A 19,692-nucleotide genomic window follows, 5' to 3' on the forward strand; every position below is an offset into this window, starting at 1 on the left:
AAACCTTAAGCGTGCGGACCCTACGGGTTTGAGAACGATGTAGACATGACCGAGACATGTCTCCGATCAATAACCAATAGCGGGACCTGGATGCCCATATTGGCTCCTACATATTCTACGAAGATCTTTATCGGTCAGACCGCATAACAACATACATTGTTCCCTTTGTCATCGGTATGTTACTTGCCCGAGATTTGATCGTCGGTATCCAATACCTAGTTCAATCTCGTTACCGGCAAGTCTCTTTACTCGTTCTGTAATACATCATCCCGCAACCAACTCATTAGTTGCAATTCTTGCAAGGCTTAAGTGATGTGCATTACCGAGAGGGCCCAGAGATACCTCTCCGACAATCGGAGTGACAAATCCTAATCTCGAAATACGCCAACCCAACATGTACCTTTGGAGACACCTGTAGAGCTCCTTTATAATCACCCAGTTACGTTGTGACGTTTGGTAGCACACAAAGTGTTCCTCTGGCAAACGGGAGTTGCATAATCTCATAGTCATAGGAACATGTATAAGTCATGAAGAAAGCAATAGCAACATACTAAACGATCGGGTGCTAAGCTAATGGAATGGGTCATGTCAATCAGATCATTCATCTAATGATGTGATCCCGTTAATCAAATAACAACTCTTTGTCCATGGTTAGGAAACATAACCATCTTTGATTAACGAGCTAGTCAAGTAGAGGCATACTAGTGACACTCTGTTTGTCTATGTATTCACACATGTATTATGTTTCCGGTCAATACAATTCTAGCATGAATAATAAACATTTATCATGATATAAGGAAATAAATAATAACTTTATTATTGCCTCTAGGGCATATTTCCTTCAGTCTCCCACTTGCACTAGAGTCAATAATCTAGATCACATCACCATGTGATTAACATCGATAGTTCACATCATCATGTGATTAACATCCATAGTTCACATCGCCATGTGACCAACACCCAAAGGGTTTACTAGATTCAGTAATCTAGTTCACATCGCTATGTGATTAACACCCAAAGAGTACTAAGGTGTGATCATGTTTTGCTTGTGAGAGAATCTTAGTCAACGGGTCTGCCACATTCAGATCCACATGTATTTTGCAAATTTCTATGTCAACAATGCTCTGCATGGAGCTACTCTAGCCCACTTTCAATATGTATCTAGACCGAGACTTAGAGTCATCTAGATTAGTGTCAAAACTTGCATCGGTGTAACCCTTTACGACGAACCTTTTTGTCACGTCCATAATCAAGAAACATATCCTTATTTCACTAAGGATAATTCTGACCGCTGTCCAGTGATCTACTCCTAGATCACTATTGTACTCCCTTGCCAAATCAGTGCAGGGTATACAATAGATCTGGTATACAGCATGACATACTTTATAGAACCTATGGCCAAGGCATAGGGAATGACTTTCATTCTCTTTCTATCTTCTGCCGTGGTCGGGCTTTGAGTCTTACTCAACTTCACACCTTGTAATACATGCAAGAACTCTTTCTTTGACTGCTCCATTTTGAACTACTTCAAAATCTTGTCAAGGTATGTACTCATTGAAAAAACTTATCAAGCGTCTTGATCTATCTCTATAGATCTTGGAGCTCAATATGTAAGCAGCTTCACCGAAGTCTTTCTTTGAAAAACTCCTTTCAAACACTCATTTATGCTTTACAGAATAATTCTACATTATTTCCGATCAACAATATGTCATTCACATATACTTATCAGAAATGCTGTAGTGCTCCCACTCACTTTCTTGTAAATACAGGCTTCACCGCAAGTCTGTATAAAACTATATGCTTTGATCAACTCATCAAAGCGTATATTCCAACTCCGAGATGCTTGCACCAGTTCACAGATGGATCGCTGGAGCTTGCACATTTTGTTAGCATCTTTCGGATTGACAAAACCTTCTGGTTGCATCATATACAACTCTTCTTTAATAAATCCATTAAGGAATGCAGTTTTGTTTATCCATTTGCCAGATTTCATAAAATGCGGCAATTACTAACATGATTCGGACAGACTCAAGCATAGATACGAGTGAGAAGCTCTCATCGTAGTCAACACCTTGAACTTGTCGAAAAACCTTTTGCGACAATTCTAGCTTTGTAGATAGTAACACTACTATCAGCGTCCGTCTTCCTCTTGAAGATCCATTTATTCTCAATTGCTTGCCGATCATCGGGCAAGTCAACCAAAGTCCAAACTTTGTTCTCATACATGGATCATATCTCAGATTTCATGGCCTCAAACCATTTCGCGGAATCTGGGCTCATCATCGCTTCCTCATAGTTCGTAGGTTCGTCATGGTCAAGTAACATGACCTCCAGAATAGGATTACCGTACCACTCTGGTGCGGATCTCACTCTGGTTTACCTACGAGATTCGGTAGTAACTTGATCTGAAGTTACATGATCATCATCATTAGCTTCCTCACTAATTGGTGTAGTAGTCACAAGAACAGATTTTTGTGATGAACTACTTTCCAATAAGGGAGAAGGTACAATTACCTTATCAAGTTTTCTACTTTCCTCCCACTCACTTCTTTCGAGAGAAACTCCTTCTCTGGAAAGGATCCATTCTTAGCAATGAATGTCTTGCCTTCAGATCTGTGATAGAAGGTGTACCCAACAGTTTCCTTTGGGTATCCTATGAAGACATATTTCTTCGATTTGGTTTTGAGCTTATCAGGATGAAACCTTTTCATATAAGCATCACAATCCCAAACTTTAAGAAACGACAACTTTGGTTTCTTGCCAAACCACAGTTCAGATTGTGTCATCTCAACGGACTTAGATGGTGCCCTTTTAAACGTAAATGCAGTTGTCTTTAATGCATAACCCCAAAACGATAGTGGTAAATCGGTAAGAAACATCATAGGTCGCACCATATCTAATAAAGTACGGTTATGACGTTCGGACACACCATTACATTGTGGTGTTCCAGGTGGCGTGAGTAGTGAAACTATTTCACATTCTTTTTAACTGAAGACCAAACTCATAACTCAAATATTTGTCTCCGCGATCAGATCGTAGAAACTTTATTTTCTTGTCACGATGATTTTCCACTTCACTCTGAAATTCTTTGAACTTTTCAAATGTTTCAGACTTATGTTTCATCAAGTAGATATACCCATATCTGCTCAAATCATCTGTGAAGTTCAGAAAATAACGATACTTGCCGTGAGCCTTAACACTCATCGGACCGCATACATCAGTATGTATTATTTCCAATAAGTCAGTTGCTTGCTCCGGAGAACGGAGTCTTAGTCATCTAGCCCATGAGGCATGGTTCGCAAGCATCAAGTGATTCATAATCAAGTGATTCCAAAATCCCATCAGCATGGAGTTTCTTCATGCGCTTTACACCAATATGACCTAAACGGCAGTGCCACAAATAAGTTGCACTATCATTATTAACTTTGCATATTTTGGTTTCAATATTATGATTATGTGTATCACTACGATCGAGATCCAATGAACTATTTTCATTGGGTGTGTAACCATATAAGGTTTTATTCATGTAAACAGAACAACAATTTATTCTCTTACTTAAATGAATAACCGTATTACAATAAACATGATCAAATGATATTCATGCTCAACGCAAACACCAAATAACACTTATTCAGGTTCAACACTAATCCCGAAAGTATAGGGAGTGTGCGATGATGATCATATCAATCTTGGAACCACTTCCAACACACATCGTCACTTCACCCTTAACTAGTCTTTATTCTGCAACTCCCGTTTCGAGTTACTAATCTTAGCAACTGAACTAGTATCAAATACTGAGGGGTTGCTATAAACACTAGTAAAGGACACACCAATAACATGTATATCAAATATACTTATGTTCACTTTGCCATCCTTCTTATCTGCCAATCACTTGGGGTAGTTCCGCTTCCAGTGACCAGTCCCTTTGCAGTAGAAGCACTTAGTCTCAGGCTTAGGATCAGACTTGGGCTTCTTCACTTGAGCAGCAACTTGCTTGCTGTTCTTTTTGAAGTTCCCCTTATTCCCTCTACCCTTTTCTTGAAACTAGTGGTCTTGTCTACCATCAACACTTGATGTTTTTCTCGATTTCTACCTTCATCAATTTCCGCATTACGAAGAGCTTGGGAATCGTTTCCGTTATCCCTTGCATATCATAGTTCATCACAAAGTTCTACTAACTTGGTGATGGTGACTAGAGAATTCTGTCAATCACTATCTTATCTGGAAGATTAACTCCCACTTGATTCAAGCGATTGTAGTACTCAGACAATCTGGGCACATGCTCACTAGTTGAGCGATTCTCCTCCATGTTTTACCTATAGAACTTGTTGGAGACTTCATATCTCTCAACTCGGGTATTTGCTTGAAATATTAACTTCAACTCCTGGAACATCTCATATGGTCCATGACGTTCAAAACGTCTTTTGAAGTCCCGATTCTAAGCCGTTAAGCATGGTGCACTAAACTATTAAGTAGTCATCATATTGAGCTAGCCAAACGTTTATAACGTCTGCATCTGCTCCTGCAATAGGTCTGTCACCTAGCGGTGCATCAAGGACATAATTCTTCTGTGCAGCAATGAGGATAAACCTCAGATCACGGATCCAATCCGCATCATTGCTACTAACAACTTTCAACACAATTTTCTCTAGGAACATATCAAAATAAACACAGGGAAGCAACAACGCGAGCTATTGATCTACAACATAATTTGCAAAATACTACTAGGACTAAGTTCATGATAAATTAAAGTTCAATTAATCATATTACTTAAGAACTCCCACTTAGATAGACATCCCTCTAATCCTCTAAGTGATCACGTGATCCAAATCAACTAAACCATGTCCGATCATCACGTGAGATGGAGTAGTTTCATTGGTGAACATCACTATGTTGATCATATCTACTATATGATTCATGCTCGACCTTTCGGTCTCTGTGTTCCGAGGCCATATCTGCATATGCTTGGCTCGTCAAGTATAACCTGAGTATTCCGCGTGTGCAACTGTTTTGCACCCGTTGTATTTGAACGTAGAGCCTATCACACCCGATCATCACGTGGTGTCTCAGCACGAAGAACTTTCGCAACGGTGCATACTCAGGGAGAACACTTCTTGATAATTTTGGTGAGAGATCATCTTATAATGCTACCGTCAATCAAAGCAAGATAAGATGCATAAAAGATAAACATCACATGCAATCAATATAAGTGATATGATATGGCCACCATCATCTTGTGCCTGTGATCTCCATCTCCGAAGCACCGTCATGATCACCATCGTCACCGGCGCGACACCTTGATCTCCATCGTAGCATCGTTGTCGTCTCGCCAATCGCATGCTTCCACGACTATCGCTACCGCTCAGTGATAAAGTAAAGCATTACAGCGTGATTGCATTGCATACAATAAAGCGACAACCATATGGCTCCTGCCAGTTGCCGATAACTCGGTTACAAAACATGATCATCTCATACAATAAAATTCAGCATCATGTCTTGACCATATCACATCACAACATGCCCTGCAAAAACAAGTTAGACGTCCTCTACTTTGTTGTTGCAAGTTTTACGTGGCTGCTACGGGCTTAAGCAAGAACCAATCTTGCCTACGCATCAAAACCACAACGATAGTTTGTCAAGTTGGTGCTGTTTTAACCTTCGCAAGGACCGGGCGTAGCCACACTTGGTTCAACTAAAGTTGGAGAAACTGTCACCCGCAAGCCACCTATGTGCAAAGCACGTCGGGAGAACCGGTCTCGCATAAGTGTACGCGTAATGTTGGTCCGGGCCGCTTCGTCCAAGAATACCGCCGAACCAAAGTATGACATGCTGGTAAGCAGTATGACTTATATCGCCCACAACTCACTTGTGTTCTACTCGTGCATATAACATCAACACATAAAACCTAGGCTCGGATGCCACTGTTGAGGAACGTAGTAATTTCAAAAAATTTCCTACGCACACGCAAGATCATGGTGATGTATAGCAACGAGAGGGGAGAGTGTGATCTACGTACCCTTGTAGATCGACAACGGAAGCGTTTGGTTGATGTAGTCGTACGTCTCCACGGCCCGACCGATCAAGCACCGAAACTACGGCACCTCCAAGTTCTAGCACACGTTCAGCTCGATGACGATCCCCGGGCTCCGATCCAGCAAAGCGTTGGGGAGGAGTTCCGTCAGCACGACGGCGTGGTGACGATCTTGATGTTCTATCGTCGCAGGGCTTCGCCTAAGCACCGCTGCAATATGACTGAGGTGGAATATGGTGGAGGGGGGCACCGCACACGGCTAAGGAACGATCACGAAGATCAACTTGTGTTCATGGGGTGCCCCTTGCCTCAGTATATAAAGGATGGAGGAGGAGGAGGCCGGCCAAGGCAATTGGTGCGGCCAGGATGTGGAGTCCTACTAGGACTCCAAGTCCTAGTAGGAGTCCACCAAGAGGGGAGGAAGGGAGAAGGAAGTGGAGGAGAAGGAAAGGTGGCCGGCCCCCTTTTCCCTAGTCCAATTCGGACTAGAGGGGAGGGGGGGCGCAGCAGCCCTTGGCCCTTTCTCCTCTTCCCACTAAAGCCCATCAAGGCCCATTGCTTCTCCCGTAACTACCCGATACTCCGAAAAATACCCGAATCATTCGGAACCTTTCCGATGTCCGAATATAGTCGTCCAATATATCGATCTTTACGTCTCGACCATTTCGAGACTCCTCGTCATGTCCCCGATCTCATCTGGGACTCCGAACTCCTTCGGTACATCAAAACTCATAAACTCATAATATAACTGTCATCGAAACCTTAAGCGTGCGGACCCTACGGGTTCGAGAACGATGTAGACATGACCGAGACATGTCTCCGATCAATAACCAATAGCGGGACCTGGATGCCCATATTGGCTCCTACATATTCTACGAAGATCTTTATCGGTCAGACCGCATAACAACATACATTGTTCCCTTTGTCATCGGTATGTTACTTGCCCGAGATTTGATCGTCGGTATCCAATACCTAGTTCAATCTCGTTACCGGCAAGTCTCTTTACTCGTTCTGTAATACATCATCCCGCAACCAACTCATTAGTTGCAATGCTTGCAAGGCTTAAGTGATGTGCATTACCGAGAGGGCCCAGAGATACCTCTCCGACAATCAGAGTGACAAATCCTAATCTCGAAATACGCCAACCCAACATGTACCTTTGGGGACACCTGTAGAGCTCCTTTATAATCACCTAGTTACGTTGTGACGTTTGGTAGCACACAAAGTGTTCCTCCGGCAAACGGGAGTTGCATAATCTCATAGTCATAGGAACATGTATAAGTCATGAAGAAAGCAATAGCAACATACTAAACGATCGGGTGCTAAGCTAATGGAATGGGTCATGTCAATAAGATCATTCATCTAATGATGTGATCCCGTTAATCAAATAACAACTCTTTGTCCATGGTTAGGAAACATAACCATCTTTGATTAACGAGCTAGTCAAGTAGAGGCATACTAGTGACACTCTGTTTGTCTATGTATTCACACATGTATTATGTTTCCGGTTAATACAATTCTAGCATGAATAATAAACATTTATCATGATATAAGGAAATAAATAATAACTTTATTATTGCCTCTAGGGCATATTTCCTTCACGTTCGCCTCCCACACATGCTGAACCGTAGGGATCAACTCGGGATGCGTGTCCCACATGCATTCATACCGAAACAGTTTGTCTCCCTGCTTCCTTCTATCCACTGGAGCCAACGTGAGATTTATAGGAGCGTGATCAGATGTCACGGCTGTTAAATGATCTACCACTGCTAGTGGAAAGCGAGCACACCACTCGGGCGTGCCCAAAGCCCTGTCAAGCCTGACTCTGGTATATGATCCGCCAGTGACCTTTTTTTTCGAAAGTCCACTTGCAACCCTGGTAACTAAGATCAATCAGGCCACACACATCTACCGCATCGCGAAAACCTTGAATCTGAGTTTGACTTCTCTGTCCAATTCCCTCGTGTTCATCATATCGGAGAACCTCGTTGAAATCCCCAATGCACATCCATGGCATGTTTTGTAAGGCAGCCAAATTTTTCATTGTGTCCCACGTTCTGTGGCGGAGATGAGTTTGTGCCTCTCTGTAAAAGCACGACAGCCTCCACGGGTCCCCTCCCATCTCAGAGATCTTCACGTCAATATGATACTGTGAGTAGCCCAACACCTCAATTTTTATTTCATTATTCCAGTACAAAGCTAAACCACCACTTCTACCGGTGGAACCAACATCAAAAGATGAATCAAAACCTAAAGTACTTGATAGATTTTCAGCTCTAACTTGACCAATCTGTGTTTCAATGATACAAAGAACTTTAGGGGCAAACTTTAGAACGATTTCTCGTAGCTCTTGAACTGTCGGGGTGTTGCCTAGTCCCCGGCAATTCCAGCTAAGACAACTCATTGTGCTCGGCGGTCCTCCGCCGGGGAGACCGCCGCTTTTGCTTCAAGAATTTTGAGACCCGCTGAGTTCTTCCTTCCGCTTGGATTCAGCACCTTCTCTGGCTGCAGTGAGAGTTTAGAACGCTTTGGGTCTTGCTTTGGAGGTGGGCTGAGCGGTAGAACTCCTGTACTACCATTGCTGTTTACAACCGGCACAATATCCAGGCTCGTACTAGCTGCCCCGGGAGCGATCACAGTCGCTACCTCTTCAGACGTCCTCTTGCGGCTTGCCTCATTGTCCTCCATCTCGGTGTCATCCTCCCCATTGCCATCATCATGCGATCGCTGTCCTGAGCTGCCCCCTCCCTCTGTTCCCCTAGATCTTCGCCCATTGTTGCGGCGGCGAGTGCCCCATGCCGTAGTTGCGGGTGCTCTGAGATTTTTGAAGGTCAGGGCGGAGGGAGGGTGAACACCATCACCATGCTCCTTGAATTCATGGCCCATCATGCCGCAAACCTGGCACCAATCTGGGAGTCGCTCGTATTTCACCACAAAAATTTCTCGCTGACCCCCACTAACAATAGAGGTCGCTTTCTTCAGCTGATTACGCACATCCAGGCGGATCCGCACCCTATAGAAATTGCCTTCAAAATCAAAGGACGACGGCTCAGATTCCACAAACTCGCCGATCTTTGCTGCCAGTGCTTTCACTTTTCCATGATACGCGATCGGTAAGTCAAGGATTCTCGCCCAGATCTCAAACTTGAACAACTCGATCGATGAGGGCTTGGAATAACCATCATAAGGCACAATAATCACGGGGTTACCCCGAAAGTGCCACTCCCCCCTTGTGTCACTCTTTCCCAATCACCTAGGCACTCGAACTGCATGATGAACAGGTTCTCTTCAAGCGTTTTGATCTTAACCTTCCTTGCAAGATCCCAGGCAGAACGCATATTACGGAAGAACTAGTACGTGCTAAACCCTTTATCGATATGGACACGAACCAGGGTCATCCACCTGAGATTCTCCGCTGGTGGCGCGTCATCCTCCTCGAAAACTACATCATCTAGGTCATCCTCTTTCAGGGCAAGTTCCTCCATGAGATCTTGAAGCTTCCCCTTCCCCTTGCTGCATGATGCGCCCGGGGCGCCTTGCTTCGCCATCTCCAGAGCAGGCCTTGGATCCGATCGTACGCCGCGCTCCAACCCAGAAACCCTAACACCTCCAAACCTCGTCTAACCCTCCTGCCAAGGCCGGGAAACAGTACTGGACTGCCCCTTGGTCAGCCCGAGCGGAGCGGTCAGATCAGCGGCGGTGAGGGACGAAAAAACTCTCAACGTCGCCGGTGGCGGCGAGAGAAGAGCGAAACCCTAACGAGAGGGAAGACCCATTTTCTCGCGTTCAAGTTCGCTAGGTCACCTTTTACAAATTTATATGAACATACACAGCGTCACAGGGGTCACGGCCCAACAGAATGGGCCGCCGTCTGATGGCCTGGCCTTATGCTCTGCCGAGTGAAGCCGCTCGTGTCACACGCACGCACACCGCCGCGGCGGATAGAGTTTTTCTTCCAGAGGCGCACGCCGCGCCACGGCGAGGCACCCACCACCCACCCACCGTCCACCGCAGCGCGCCATGCTCTCCCTCCTCCCGCCCGCGCGGCTCCGCGCCGCGCCCTCCGACGCCTCCTCCACCTCGCCGCGCCGCCCGGCCGTCATCCTCCCAGTTAATCACCGCCCCTCCCTCTCCCCTCGTCGCCTCGCGGCTCCTTTTTCCTTTCCGGTTGTCCGTGTGTGACGCGCGGCGGTCTGTCGTAGTGGCGCGCAGGGGCTCGGGAACAACACGGGCGACTACGCGCGGCTGGCCGCGGCGCTGCGGGACGGCCACGGCGTGCCGTCCGTCGTCGCCCGGGTCTCGCGCCCCGACTGGCTCCGCAACGCCGCCGGGCTCGCCGACCCCAGCTACTGGCGGGGCACCCTCCGCCCCCGCCCCGTCCTCGACTGGTAAAATGCAGCCACCCTAGCCTCCTGGGCATTCTATCCCTCCCCGAATGCGTACGTGGTTGATTTTGTCACCTCAGGCGGTCGTTTCACCGAACACCTTGCCTGCACTGCAGGTACCTGAACCGGGTGGAGGAAGCGGTGTCCGAGGCCAGGGAGCTATCCTCTCCAGGTCCGTCTCCCAAATCATGGTGTAACTTCTAGCACTGACAAGTGCCCCGCGATTGAAGCTCTAGCAGTTTTACTGCCTTTGTGCCATTGAGCAACTTGTGCTTGGTTTCAGTTGCCATGACAAGGAAATTCTTGCTTCCAGTTCACCATCTAAAGTTCAATTGTTTCTTCCAATTTGAATCCCAATTCTGTTGCTGCTAGTTTCAGCCCTCTGACTGGTTCAATATTGTGGACTGTATTCTCAATTGTCCACGATATTGCAGGCAGAAAAATTGTGCAGAAAACCATGGAATAAAATGATCGATGTTCTAAAAATGGGGGCATTCATCCTGACTCTGGACTGTTTGATGCTTGCAGATGGGAAGCTATCATTGATAGGGCATTCAGCTGGGGGCTGGCTCGCGCGCGTGTACATGGAGGAATTCGGGACTTCTGACATAAGTTTGCTGCTCACGCTTGGCACTCCCCACCTGTACGGTTTTCTATCTGATCACTGTTAAAACACATGGATAAGTAGTCCGGTGGTACCCTTTTTTTGTTCTAACTAGCACTTGGGAGTAACGCAAGCTTAGTGGCTTGTATTCTTTAGTTTGACAAATTCTTGCAGAAATTTATGGGCCTCTTACATCACAGACATGAATTATGAAATGGAGGAAATTAGATTTGGCACCTATTGTTACATTCCCCTTCTGTTTTTCTCCTAGAACATGCAAGTTTATGTTGTCCCAACTTACAACAATGTAGATATACCTGTTACCTTCACAATATTCTCCATACTTGTGTGTGGATTTCAGTACTTTTATGTTTAGAGGATATGATTAGGCCTTGTTTGGGTAGGTGAGAAAAATTACCCTGTTCCCTTTGGATGTGCAAATAATTTACTTCAATTTTCTATCCACCAAAGGGATTGAACTTAATACGTAACCATCCAAACAAGCCCTTACATGTAAAAATCTCCCAACTATTATGTATTTTTACATGTGGATTGATAGTTGATACATAAAAGTCATGTACATGTTTATTCCCGCAAGCTTTAATATTTTTAACTTGATAGCAGGTGGAATTTTGAGAACAATGAAGTGTCAAAATGAAACCCGGAACATACTTTTCTTTATCTGAATTTCTTTTCTTTTTCCTCTAATTCCCAGGCCTCCTCCCAAAGGTGTTTCTGGCGTAATTGACCAAACTAGAGGACTACTGAACTACGTCGAGAAGAATTGTGCCCCCGCAGTTTACACACCAGAACTACGATATGTATGCATTGCTGGAAGGTACCTTACGTTATAGTTCAGGTTCTGATTAATTGACTATATGTTAATCATATCATAGAATTGAGGCTTATGCATTACATTTCATCTTCTAACCAAGACTGCTGAGACAGTGGTGGATCTAGAATAGAACGACAGGGGGTGCCAAGCTCAATACTCACGTATATAAAGACTGATAGTGCACACAAATTAGCCTAACTATTACTACCTCCATTTCTAAATACAAGACGTTTTGGCAGTTCGAATTGAATCGAACTGCCAAAACGTCTTATATTTAGGAACGGAGGGTGTATATAGTAAATATACTTTGCATTTTCGCAGGGGGGGGGGGGGGGGGTCCATGGGCCCATGGAACCCCCATTGATCCGCCCCTGTGCTGGAACCATTCACTGTGGATGTGAAGCAGTCCCTCTCTAAAGAAATATAAGAGCGTTTAGATCACTAAATCAGCGACACTTATTTTGGGAGGGAGGGAGTACAAGTTTTGCAACACAAAGGTCAAAGGGCCACAGCATCAAATAATTAACGACTTATTTTCTGGGCGTTGAAAATATGTAGTAACACCGTTGATGTAGCTCTTGCCAGACTTGAACATAAATGGTGCAGGCTGTTGTCCTGGGTTGGCTGAAATTACTATGACATTCTTCCTGAAAATGTAGTCCTGTAGAACACACACTTTCTCTTTTTTTGGATTCTTGATGGAACAATTTCTGCTATATGGACGAATGAACGCCAATTTTATAGCCTCCCTTCTTGACAGGTACATTCAGGGTGCTCCTTTAACTGGAAACTCCCTGGCTACTACCACAGATGAGCTTGTCGCCGTGGACGCCCCATCAGAAGTAGCTGAAGCAGTCATGGCCAGTGCCGACAACAAAACCGCTCCGACAGGCCCCACCTTCCGGGCCCGTTTCGTCGGACAAGGCTACAAACAGGTGAGTGCCACCCCAAGCAATGCCATGCTGTGGAATATTCCACATTTATTTTCCTAACAGAAACTACCCTAAATCCCACACTAGGTTTGCGGCAGCGCCGGAGTCTGGGGAGATGGGGTCGTCCCCGAAGTGTCAGCGCATCTAGAGGGCGCACTGAATATAAGCTTCGACGGCGTGTACCATTCTCCTGTAGGTTCTGATGATGAAGAGAGGCCCTGGTACGGCTCACCGGCGATCCTAGAGCAATGGGTGCACCATCTCCTCAGTTGATGCCACAGAAGCTTGACCAATTCCAAAAAATTGTGAACAAAATGGTGTATTGCCAAATTGTGTTTTCCTTTCCTTTTTGCCAAATTGGAGTACAACTCAAGCCAATTCAATGTGTGTGAAATTGCATGCACAATGTGAGCTACAAACATCTTCTCAAAGGGATTTACCATCATGTGACAGGCAGAAGGAAAAACAATGAGAGGTTGTCAGCCTATTGCTCCAGCCAAGACATAATAATATGCAGGCGCAAAGAATGTATAATATGCATGCAAGTAACCATCCATGATGCTTGCAGCAAACCGAGCCGAACTCTTCGGAATGACACGACACGGCATTTGACCACAACCTGCTTATCACAAATTCACCATCCAATGCAAACAAGAGACCAGCATGATATACATGACTAGGGCAAAGTGGAATTAACAGACTAAAAACACCGAACCACGTTCTCAGGATGGCAGGAGCTACAAACCACAAAACACAGGGAATCCTTCTTACATGCATCACCGAGCCCCCAACCCTTAAATGGCGAACAAAGTCTGAAGTCTGAACTCCGTATTAACTTAACTACCTAGTGGAACCTTGACTTGGACAGGGATCGCAAAAGAAGCCTTCCATTCCAACGCTGGCCCTGGGCAGAAAGCACCAGCGTTGGCCCCCCACTCGACAGCCTTAGATAGTCTTCACGAAATGAGGGGACAAGAGCTTGGTGACCTCCATCATATGAACCGTGTCCCTCCCAGGAAAGATGGTTTTGAGCTTCTCGTCGCAGATGATCTCCCTCTTGTTCAGTGGGTTCTGCAAATCATGTAGAGGGAGTTTGTATTACAGGATCACAGATGGCAAACTAGTAAAGCAGTCGATTCAATTTTTACCTAATCAGTCCATAGATTGTGCAACATCAGTAATAATTGAGCTAGCTAGTAAAAGCACTCAAAATAGCATATCTAATATACAAATTACAACTTCATCTTTATGAATTCACAAGTTGCCAGTGGAGACTGCAGAGTAGATTTCAGACGGAAACCATTAACTGTTTCTCATAAAGAAAACTAAAAATCATATAGGTTCAACAATGCAATTAAAAAGGTGCAATCAACAAACCATACAATTATCAAACAACTGCCAATTATACATAATACATAAATTCCTGGAGACAGATGGCAAGCTAGTAAAACGGTCAATTGCATTTGTTATTTAGTTAGCCAATAGATTATGCAACATCAGTATAACTTGGCTAAAAGCAGTCAATAGAACATATCTAATACAAATTGCAACGTTATGGTTTATAATTTTGCAAATGCAGAGTGGACTTCAATTGAAACTATTAACTAATTTTGATACAGCAAACTAGATCATATAGGTTTAGCCATGTGAATTAAAAAGGTGTAATCAACAATACAGACATTTTATCAAAGCATCAAACAACTCTCAATTATACATAAATTCCGCCAAACACACAGAAATTCTTGCCTCACCAGAGGAACACAGTGAACAGAAAGATTAGGGCCTAACACCAATGTTTAACAAGTATTGTTGATGATGTGCTCGATAGACACCAAGCAACACATCTCCAGAAAGAACCAAGGCTGAACATGAAAATTTGAATAGCAAGTGGCCTGCTCATTAGTATTAGAGCTACGCAAATGCAACCACCTCAGCACAGAATTAAAATGCTAGTAGGTCACTCTACCCAGTGAGATTAATACACTACTCCCTCCGTTCCTAAATATAAGTCTTTGTTAGAGATTTCAATATGGACTACATACGGCGCAAAATGAATGAATCTACACTCTAAAATATGTCTATATACATCCATATATAGTCCATATTGAAATATCTAAAAAGACTTATAATTAGGAACGGAGGGAGTATCTATCTAAGACAGGGAAATGAGGAATGAACTACAGAGGTTTCCCCCTACAATAATCTTGCAACACAAACAAATGAAAGGTGCTTTATCTTAAGCACAACCCACAAATTATCAGGGTCGAACAGAACACATATTTAGACTCACTTGGATGAAACTTTTGTCAAACTTAATGTGCCAATTACTGTTATATCCAAAAGACAACAATACAGCAGTAAATCCCCCCCTCCCCCCAAAAAAACCCCAATCCCAACATCAAACCAGGCAATACAATCGCTACTGGCTGGTAAGTCGAGACAATCTATAACCAAATCGACCAAAATGATGTTCGCTTCTTTAAAAATCCCCACCGCCCGACGAACACAGCGCAATACAGTTGAGGCCGCACAAATAGGATCAACGAAGAGCTAAGGCTCCGTCCACGGGCACTACCTGGAGGTCCTTGGCCTTGATGTAGTCCCAGACGATCTTGAGGACGCCGGAGCGGGAGATGTGAGCGGCGCCGCCGAACTTGCGCAGGGCGTCCGAGACCGGCACCGGCCGCATGATCCCGCGGAGATTGTTCGGATCCACCGGCTTCTTGTCCGCCTTGGGCTTCGCGGCCGCCGACGCGGGCTTCTTGCCCCCCTTCGCCGCCGCCGCCGCCGATGCGGTCTTCTTGCCCCCCTTTGCCGCCGCCGCCGCCGCCGGGGACATGAGGGCCCGGCACCCGCGGAACACCGTAGCCGCCGCCGTCGACATCGCCGTGGGGTGGGTCTCTCCGCGCTCCGCTTCGGTGGTGGTGTACGGCGAGGGAGCGGGGGGAGTGGGGAGGGCGGAGGGTTTTGCGAGGTTTAGGGTTTGGGGGAAGGCCTGGAGCCCATTTTGTATTTGGAGCCTTGGACTTGGCCGTGGGGAAGGAGGAGACCTCTCCCTTTTGCGTTGCGGTCCTTACGACTTGTCGTAACTACAGATGGATCCGCATATCTCGCCTTTGCCAAGTGTCTTCGGGCCAGTTCTTTTGATGGTTTCCAGAATAAGCTGCAATAAGCTGTCCTCTACCTAGCTTATTCTAGAAGCTGAACCAAACTTATTTTTTTAAAAGCCTAGTAGTTAAGACTTGACTAGTAGGCTTTTAAAAAGAAAATTTTGGTTAGACTTCTAGAATAAGCTAGATAGGGGGCAGCTTATTCTGAAAGTCCAAAAAAGCTAGCAAAAGAACTGGCCCTTCGACTCTTCATGCACTTTACGGCAAATTTGCGTTTCTTTACTGGGTTAATCGTGACGGTTTGTTCGCCCTCCCAGTCCTACTGCTGATTCATATTTCGAAGTATATATTTATAATGTTACCCTGCAAAAAAATTATATTTACAATGTTCAACTTTTAAAAAGTACTATATCTATAATGATCGTTGTAAGAAAAGTATATTTATAATGTAAAAAAATCACCACAAAAAAATGTACAAAAAAAATCAAAGTTCTCTTTCAGCCATCGTGCACTTTTTTGGAGCTCTACTTCGGTCGTTGTCGAATTTTGTGGTTCTGAATTTATTTTATAATTTGTTCTAGAAACATGGGCACGAAACAAACAAATGAAAATAGCTATACAGATACGGGGCAAGATAAAGAGATTACTACAATTCATCGCAATGTCAATCACAACCTTCGCCGACAAGATAATGACACAAGAGAAGAATGCTTTCTCCAGTTGTCTTCACCAATGCGACAAATGCATAGTACTCGTGATCTAAAAGGTCTTATATTACTTTACATAGGGAGTAATATCAAAGATACTCAGCAGTAAATATGAACCAAAACGGCATTATCTACCATCACACTAGAAGAATTTTTTCATCAAGCTGACATGAAAACCATGACAAATATACATCACCATTCAGGCATTCACGAGACACGTAGTACTACAGTGACGTTGGTTGTGTGCATCTCAGTTATGCAGAGGCCGGGTGTAATGCTTAAATCTTTTAAGTAATAAAGCACCCCTTTTCGAAAAAAGTACTACTGACACACAGATCCAATCCAACTGGTCAGCCTCCTTGTCATAGCAATATCATAGTGTTTGGAGCACAATGGCCATTATTTTGATTGGCACAGCTTTGACGCCAAAAATATTCTTTGGACTGGGCATAACAAATGCCCAGAATCCTTTCCTGTCACCAACCGGATAATCAAATTTCGGGTTTCCTAGCTCTACTCGAAAATGGGTAGATCAGGAGCCTTATTCTTCGACCCAACATCTGCATCGTTTGAGGATGCAGATAGCGATAGCGCAGCCAAGGCCTTTGCTTGAGATTCTTTGTCCATGTCCAAGAAGAGGCGATGCCTGGCGAGGAGCAGAGCGCAAGCAATGTGTCTTCAGTGTTAAAAGCTTGGCCACTGAGTGGTGAAGTAAATAACATAAAGTCGCATGGACGTAGAACGCTTACCATCTAGAGTCTGATGTTAGCTCTGGGTGGAATGCGGTGGCAAGGATGTTCCCTTGCCGAACTGCAACAATCACACGATCTTTGGAGTACACTTGGTCCTGCAAGATTTGATTTGCCCATCAGTTCTGTGCTTATTTGATTAGACCGACAAATCCTATTGAGTCCATCTACATTGGACCCTACAACTCTAATCTTTTCAAATATGGGCAGAATATGATAACTGGCAGCAGAAGATGGATATTATGGTCAAACTCAAGAGAGCAAAAAAAAAGCAAACCTCCAAACCCTCGCCAGATGTTATTGTAATGCTGGGTCTGCCAGCAGGAACAGGGCAATCGGCTAATACTTCAACATCCTGGCCTACTTCTAGGATAGCAGGTGCTCGTATAAATACGCCACGGCATGTATGACTCCCTCCTTCCTTCTCTGCAAGCATTGGCACTGAAAGTTCTGTTTCGAAGCTTTGAAGCTGCAAGAGAAATGTAGTCGGCAATCAGACATGGTGTTCACATTCTTCCCCATTTATCTGATGAACTTTCGAAGATCAAATGATATTACCAACTAATTTAGCCATCAAATAAACAACATGGACCTCAAATTTACCTGGCTACCAAAAAAGTTACGGTGGACAGTACAATCTAGTCCACCAACAAGCTCCTGGCCTCCTGTTTTCTGCCCTGCAAGTTATATTGCTTATCAGTCATGATGTCCCATCAATTAATCTTATAGAGATAAAGTCCTAAGAAGTTACTGGTCGGTGGTCCAGAATTCCACATACCTACTGCCTTGTTAGCAAGGAAGATGAGCCCAGCACAGGTTCCCCATACGGGTTTTCCTGTGCCGACAAACTCTCGAAGTGCAGGAAACTGCAAAGAAGATGGGTTGAAATGTTTGAGCATTTTACAGTGTAAGTAAATAAACAGGTAACAATTGAGTAAATCTGTCACAAGCGTTCTGCTGAAGCTACAGGCTACAATGCCATGACCATGTAGAGGAAATGTCGAAAATTACTGCCATTTCGAATGACTACCCTTTTTCACAATTCTCTATTCGACAGCCAGCACCACTACACATAGACGACTAACTGAAATTTGACTTTGATGCAGTTCTCTTTTCCTTTTGATCAATGCAATGAAGCACTAAAACAACCTCTCTTTGGTTTTCCAAACAAACAGGGGGGAAATGTGCATCAATAAGGATAAGACAGTGTTTCTCAAATCTGATCAAAAGCAAGTTGTTTGATCAAATTTCAGTGATTAATATACTAATTGGGCAGGCAATTACTAGTGCAGCGTGCTAACCCGCTTGATTCGTTTTCTGATGTGCAACCAATTACTAGTGCGGTGTAGTACCCACTTGAGTCATTTTCAGCTACGGCAGAATCTAACAAAGAAAGAGCCTTATCATTTGAGTCCAATTCCCACCTTCCAGTGAACCATCAAGTGTCATGGCTGATGCATAGATTCAGAGATATTTCGCAGAGCCTCCATCAACACATACACATACACATACACACATAGACGGCGATTATGAAGCATGTGAGGAAGGAAGAGCCTACGAGGTTGTGGAAGTTGGCGAGCTTGGCCATGGTGGTGCTCTCGCCGCCGGGGATGATGAGGGAGTCGATGCCAAGCAGCTGCTCCGCCTTCCGCACCTCCACCCCCTTGGCCCCGATCCTCCTCAGCGCTGCACCCAGACCCGAAATCAGTAACACGACACGCGCGCAGGCAACCCGAAATCAGTAACACGACACGCGCGCAGGCAAGGCGAGGAGGAAAGAACGCGCGCGCACCGGCCATGTGCTCGTTGTAGGAGCCCTGCAGCGCGAGGACGCCGACCACCGCCGCCATGGCCGCTCCCTCTCTGCCCCTTCGCCTGCCTCGGGACGTGTGGTGCGGCTTTGGTTAGGTGGGTGGGAATGGGGCGGAGGGTGGCGGTGACGTCACGGGAGTGGGGAGGGAGGGGAGGAAGGAGGCGCACGTCGCCGTGGGCGGCGGCCGCCACACACGGTGAGTGGGTGACGCACGGACGGACGGAGACGGCGCCTCTGGGGGAGTGGGAGTCGAGCGACAAAGGCCGTCCGATCGTCGGGTAGGGGCTGGGCTCGGGTGACGGCTGTGAGACCGTCAGCCCACCAGCCCTAGTGGCACGCACCCTATAAGAGAAATAAATTCCTTCTCAAAAAATGAATAGGAGAAATAAATATTTTCAACCCTAAAAAAGTGGTCACCCTACAAAAGAACCCATCAACTTGTTATCCCCAACCATAAAAACATGCTGTCAGTTTGTTCCTTAGAAACGATGTATTCCCTTTTATCTTCTATGGCAATTTCATGAGA

The 19,692-nt window shown here is 45.1% G+C and overlaps 3 protein-coding genes across 3 annotated transcripts; 1 reads left to right on the forward strand and 2 right to left on the reverse strand.

The window, feature by feature from the left end:
• Window positions 1-9,937: 9,937 nt before the first annotated feature.
• LOC125513252 (alpha/beta-Hydrolases superfamily protein) lies at window positions 9,938-13,171 on the forward strand. The gene is made up of 7 exons (XM_048678320.2): window positions 9,938-10,141; window positions 10,244-10,419; window positions 10,533-10,588; window positions 10,945-11,059; window positions 11,736-11,858; window positions 12,616-12,790; window positions 12,875-13,171. The coding sequence occupies exons 1-7, from the start codon at window positions 10,052-10,054 to the stop codon at window positions 13,058-13,060; spliced, it is 921 nt and encodes a 306-aa protein (XP_048534277.2). The 5' UTR covers window positions 9,938-10,051; the 3' UTR covers window positions 13,061-13,171.
• A 223-nt stretch (window positions 13,172-13,394) lies between these two features.
• LOC125513253 (protein TRI1) lies at window positions 13,395-15,827 on the reverse strand. Its single transcript, XM_048678321.2, has 2 exons — window positions 15,363-15,827; window positions 13,395-13,858 (listed from the first exon to the last, which is right to left on the reverse strand). The coding sequence occupies exons 1-2, from the start codon at window positions 15,669-15,671 to the stop codon at window positions 13,733-13,735; spliced, it is 435 nt and encodes a 144-aa protein (XP_048534278.1). The 5' UTR covers window positions 15,672-15,827; the 3' UTR covers window positions 13,395-13,732.
• A 1,113-nt stretch (window positions 15,828-16,940) lies between these two features.
• Window positions 16,941-19,446, reverse strand: LOC125515014 (putative pyridoxal 5'-phosphate synthase subunit PDX2). The gene is made up of 7 exons (XM_087526603.1): window positions 19,146-19,446; window positions 18,912-19,039; window positions 18,132-18,219; window positions 17,957-18,030; window positions 17,631-17,822; window positions 17,354-17,451; window positions 16,941-17,250 (listed from the first exon to the last, which is right to left on the reverse strand). The coding sequence occupies exons 1-7, from the start codon at window positions 19,201-19,203 to the stop codon at window positions 17,118-17,120; spliced, it is 771 nt and encodes a 256-aa protein (XP_087382729.1). The 5' UTR covers window positions 19,204-19,446; the 3' UTR covers window positions 16,941-17,117.
• Between the last annotated feature and the right edge of the window lie 246 nt (window positions 19,447-19,692).

This window comes from Triticum urartu, chromosome 6A (genome assembly GCF_056163025.1).
Source record: "Triticum urartu cultivar PI428250 chromosome 6A, HENAU_Tu73, whole genome shotgun sequence".
Classification (NCBI taxonomy): Eukaryota; Viridiplantae; Streptophyta; class Magnoliopsida; order Poales; family Poaceae; genus Triticum; species Triticum urartu.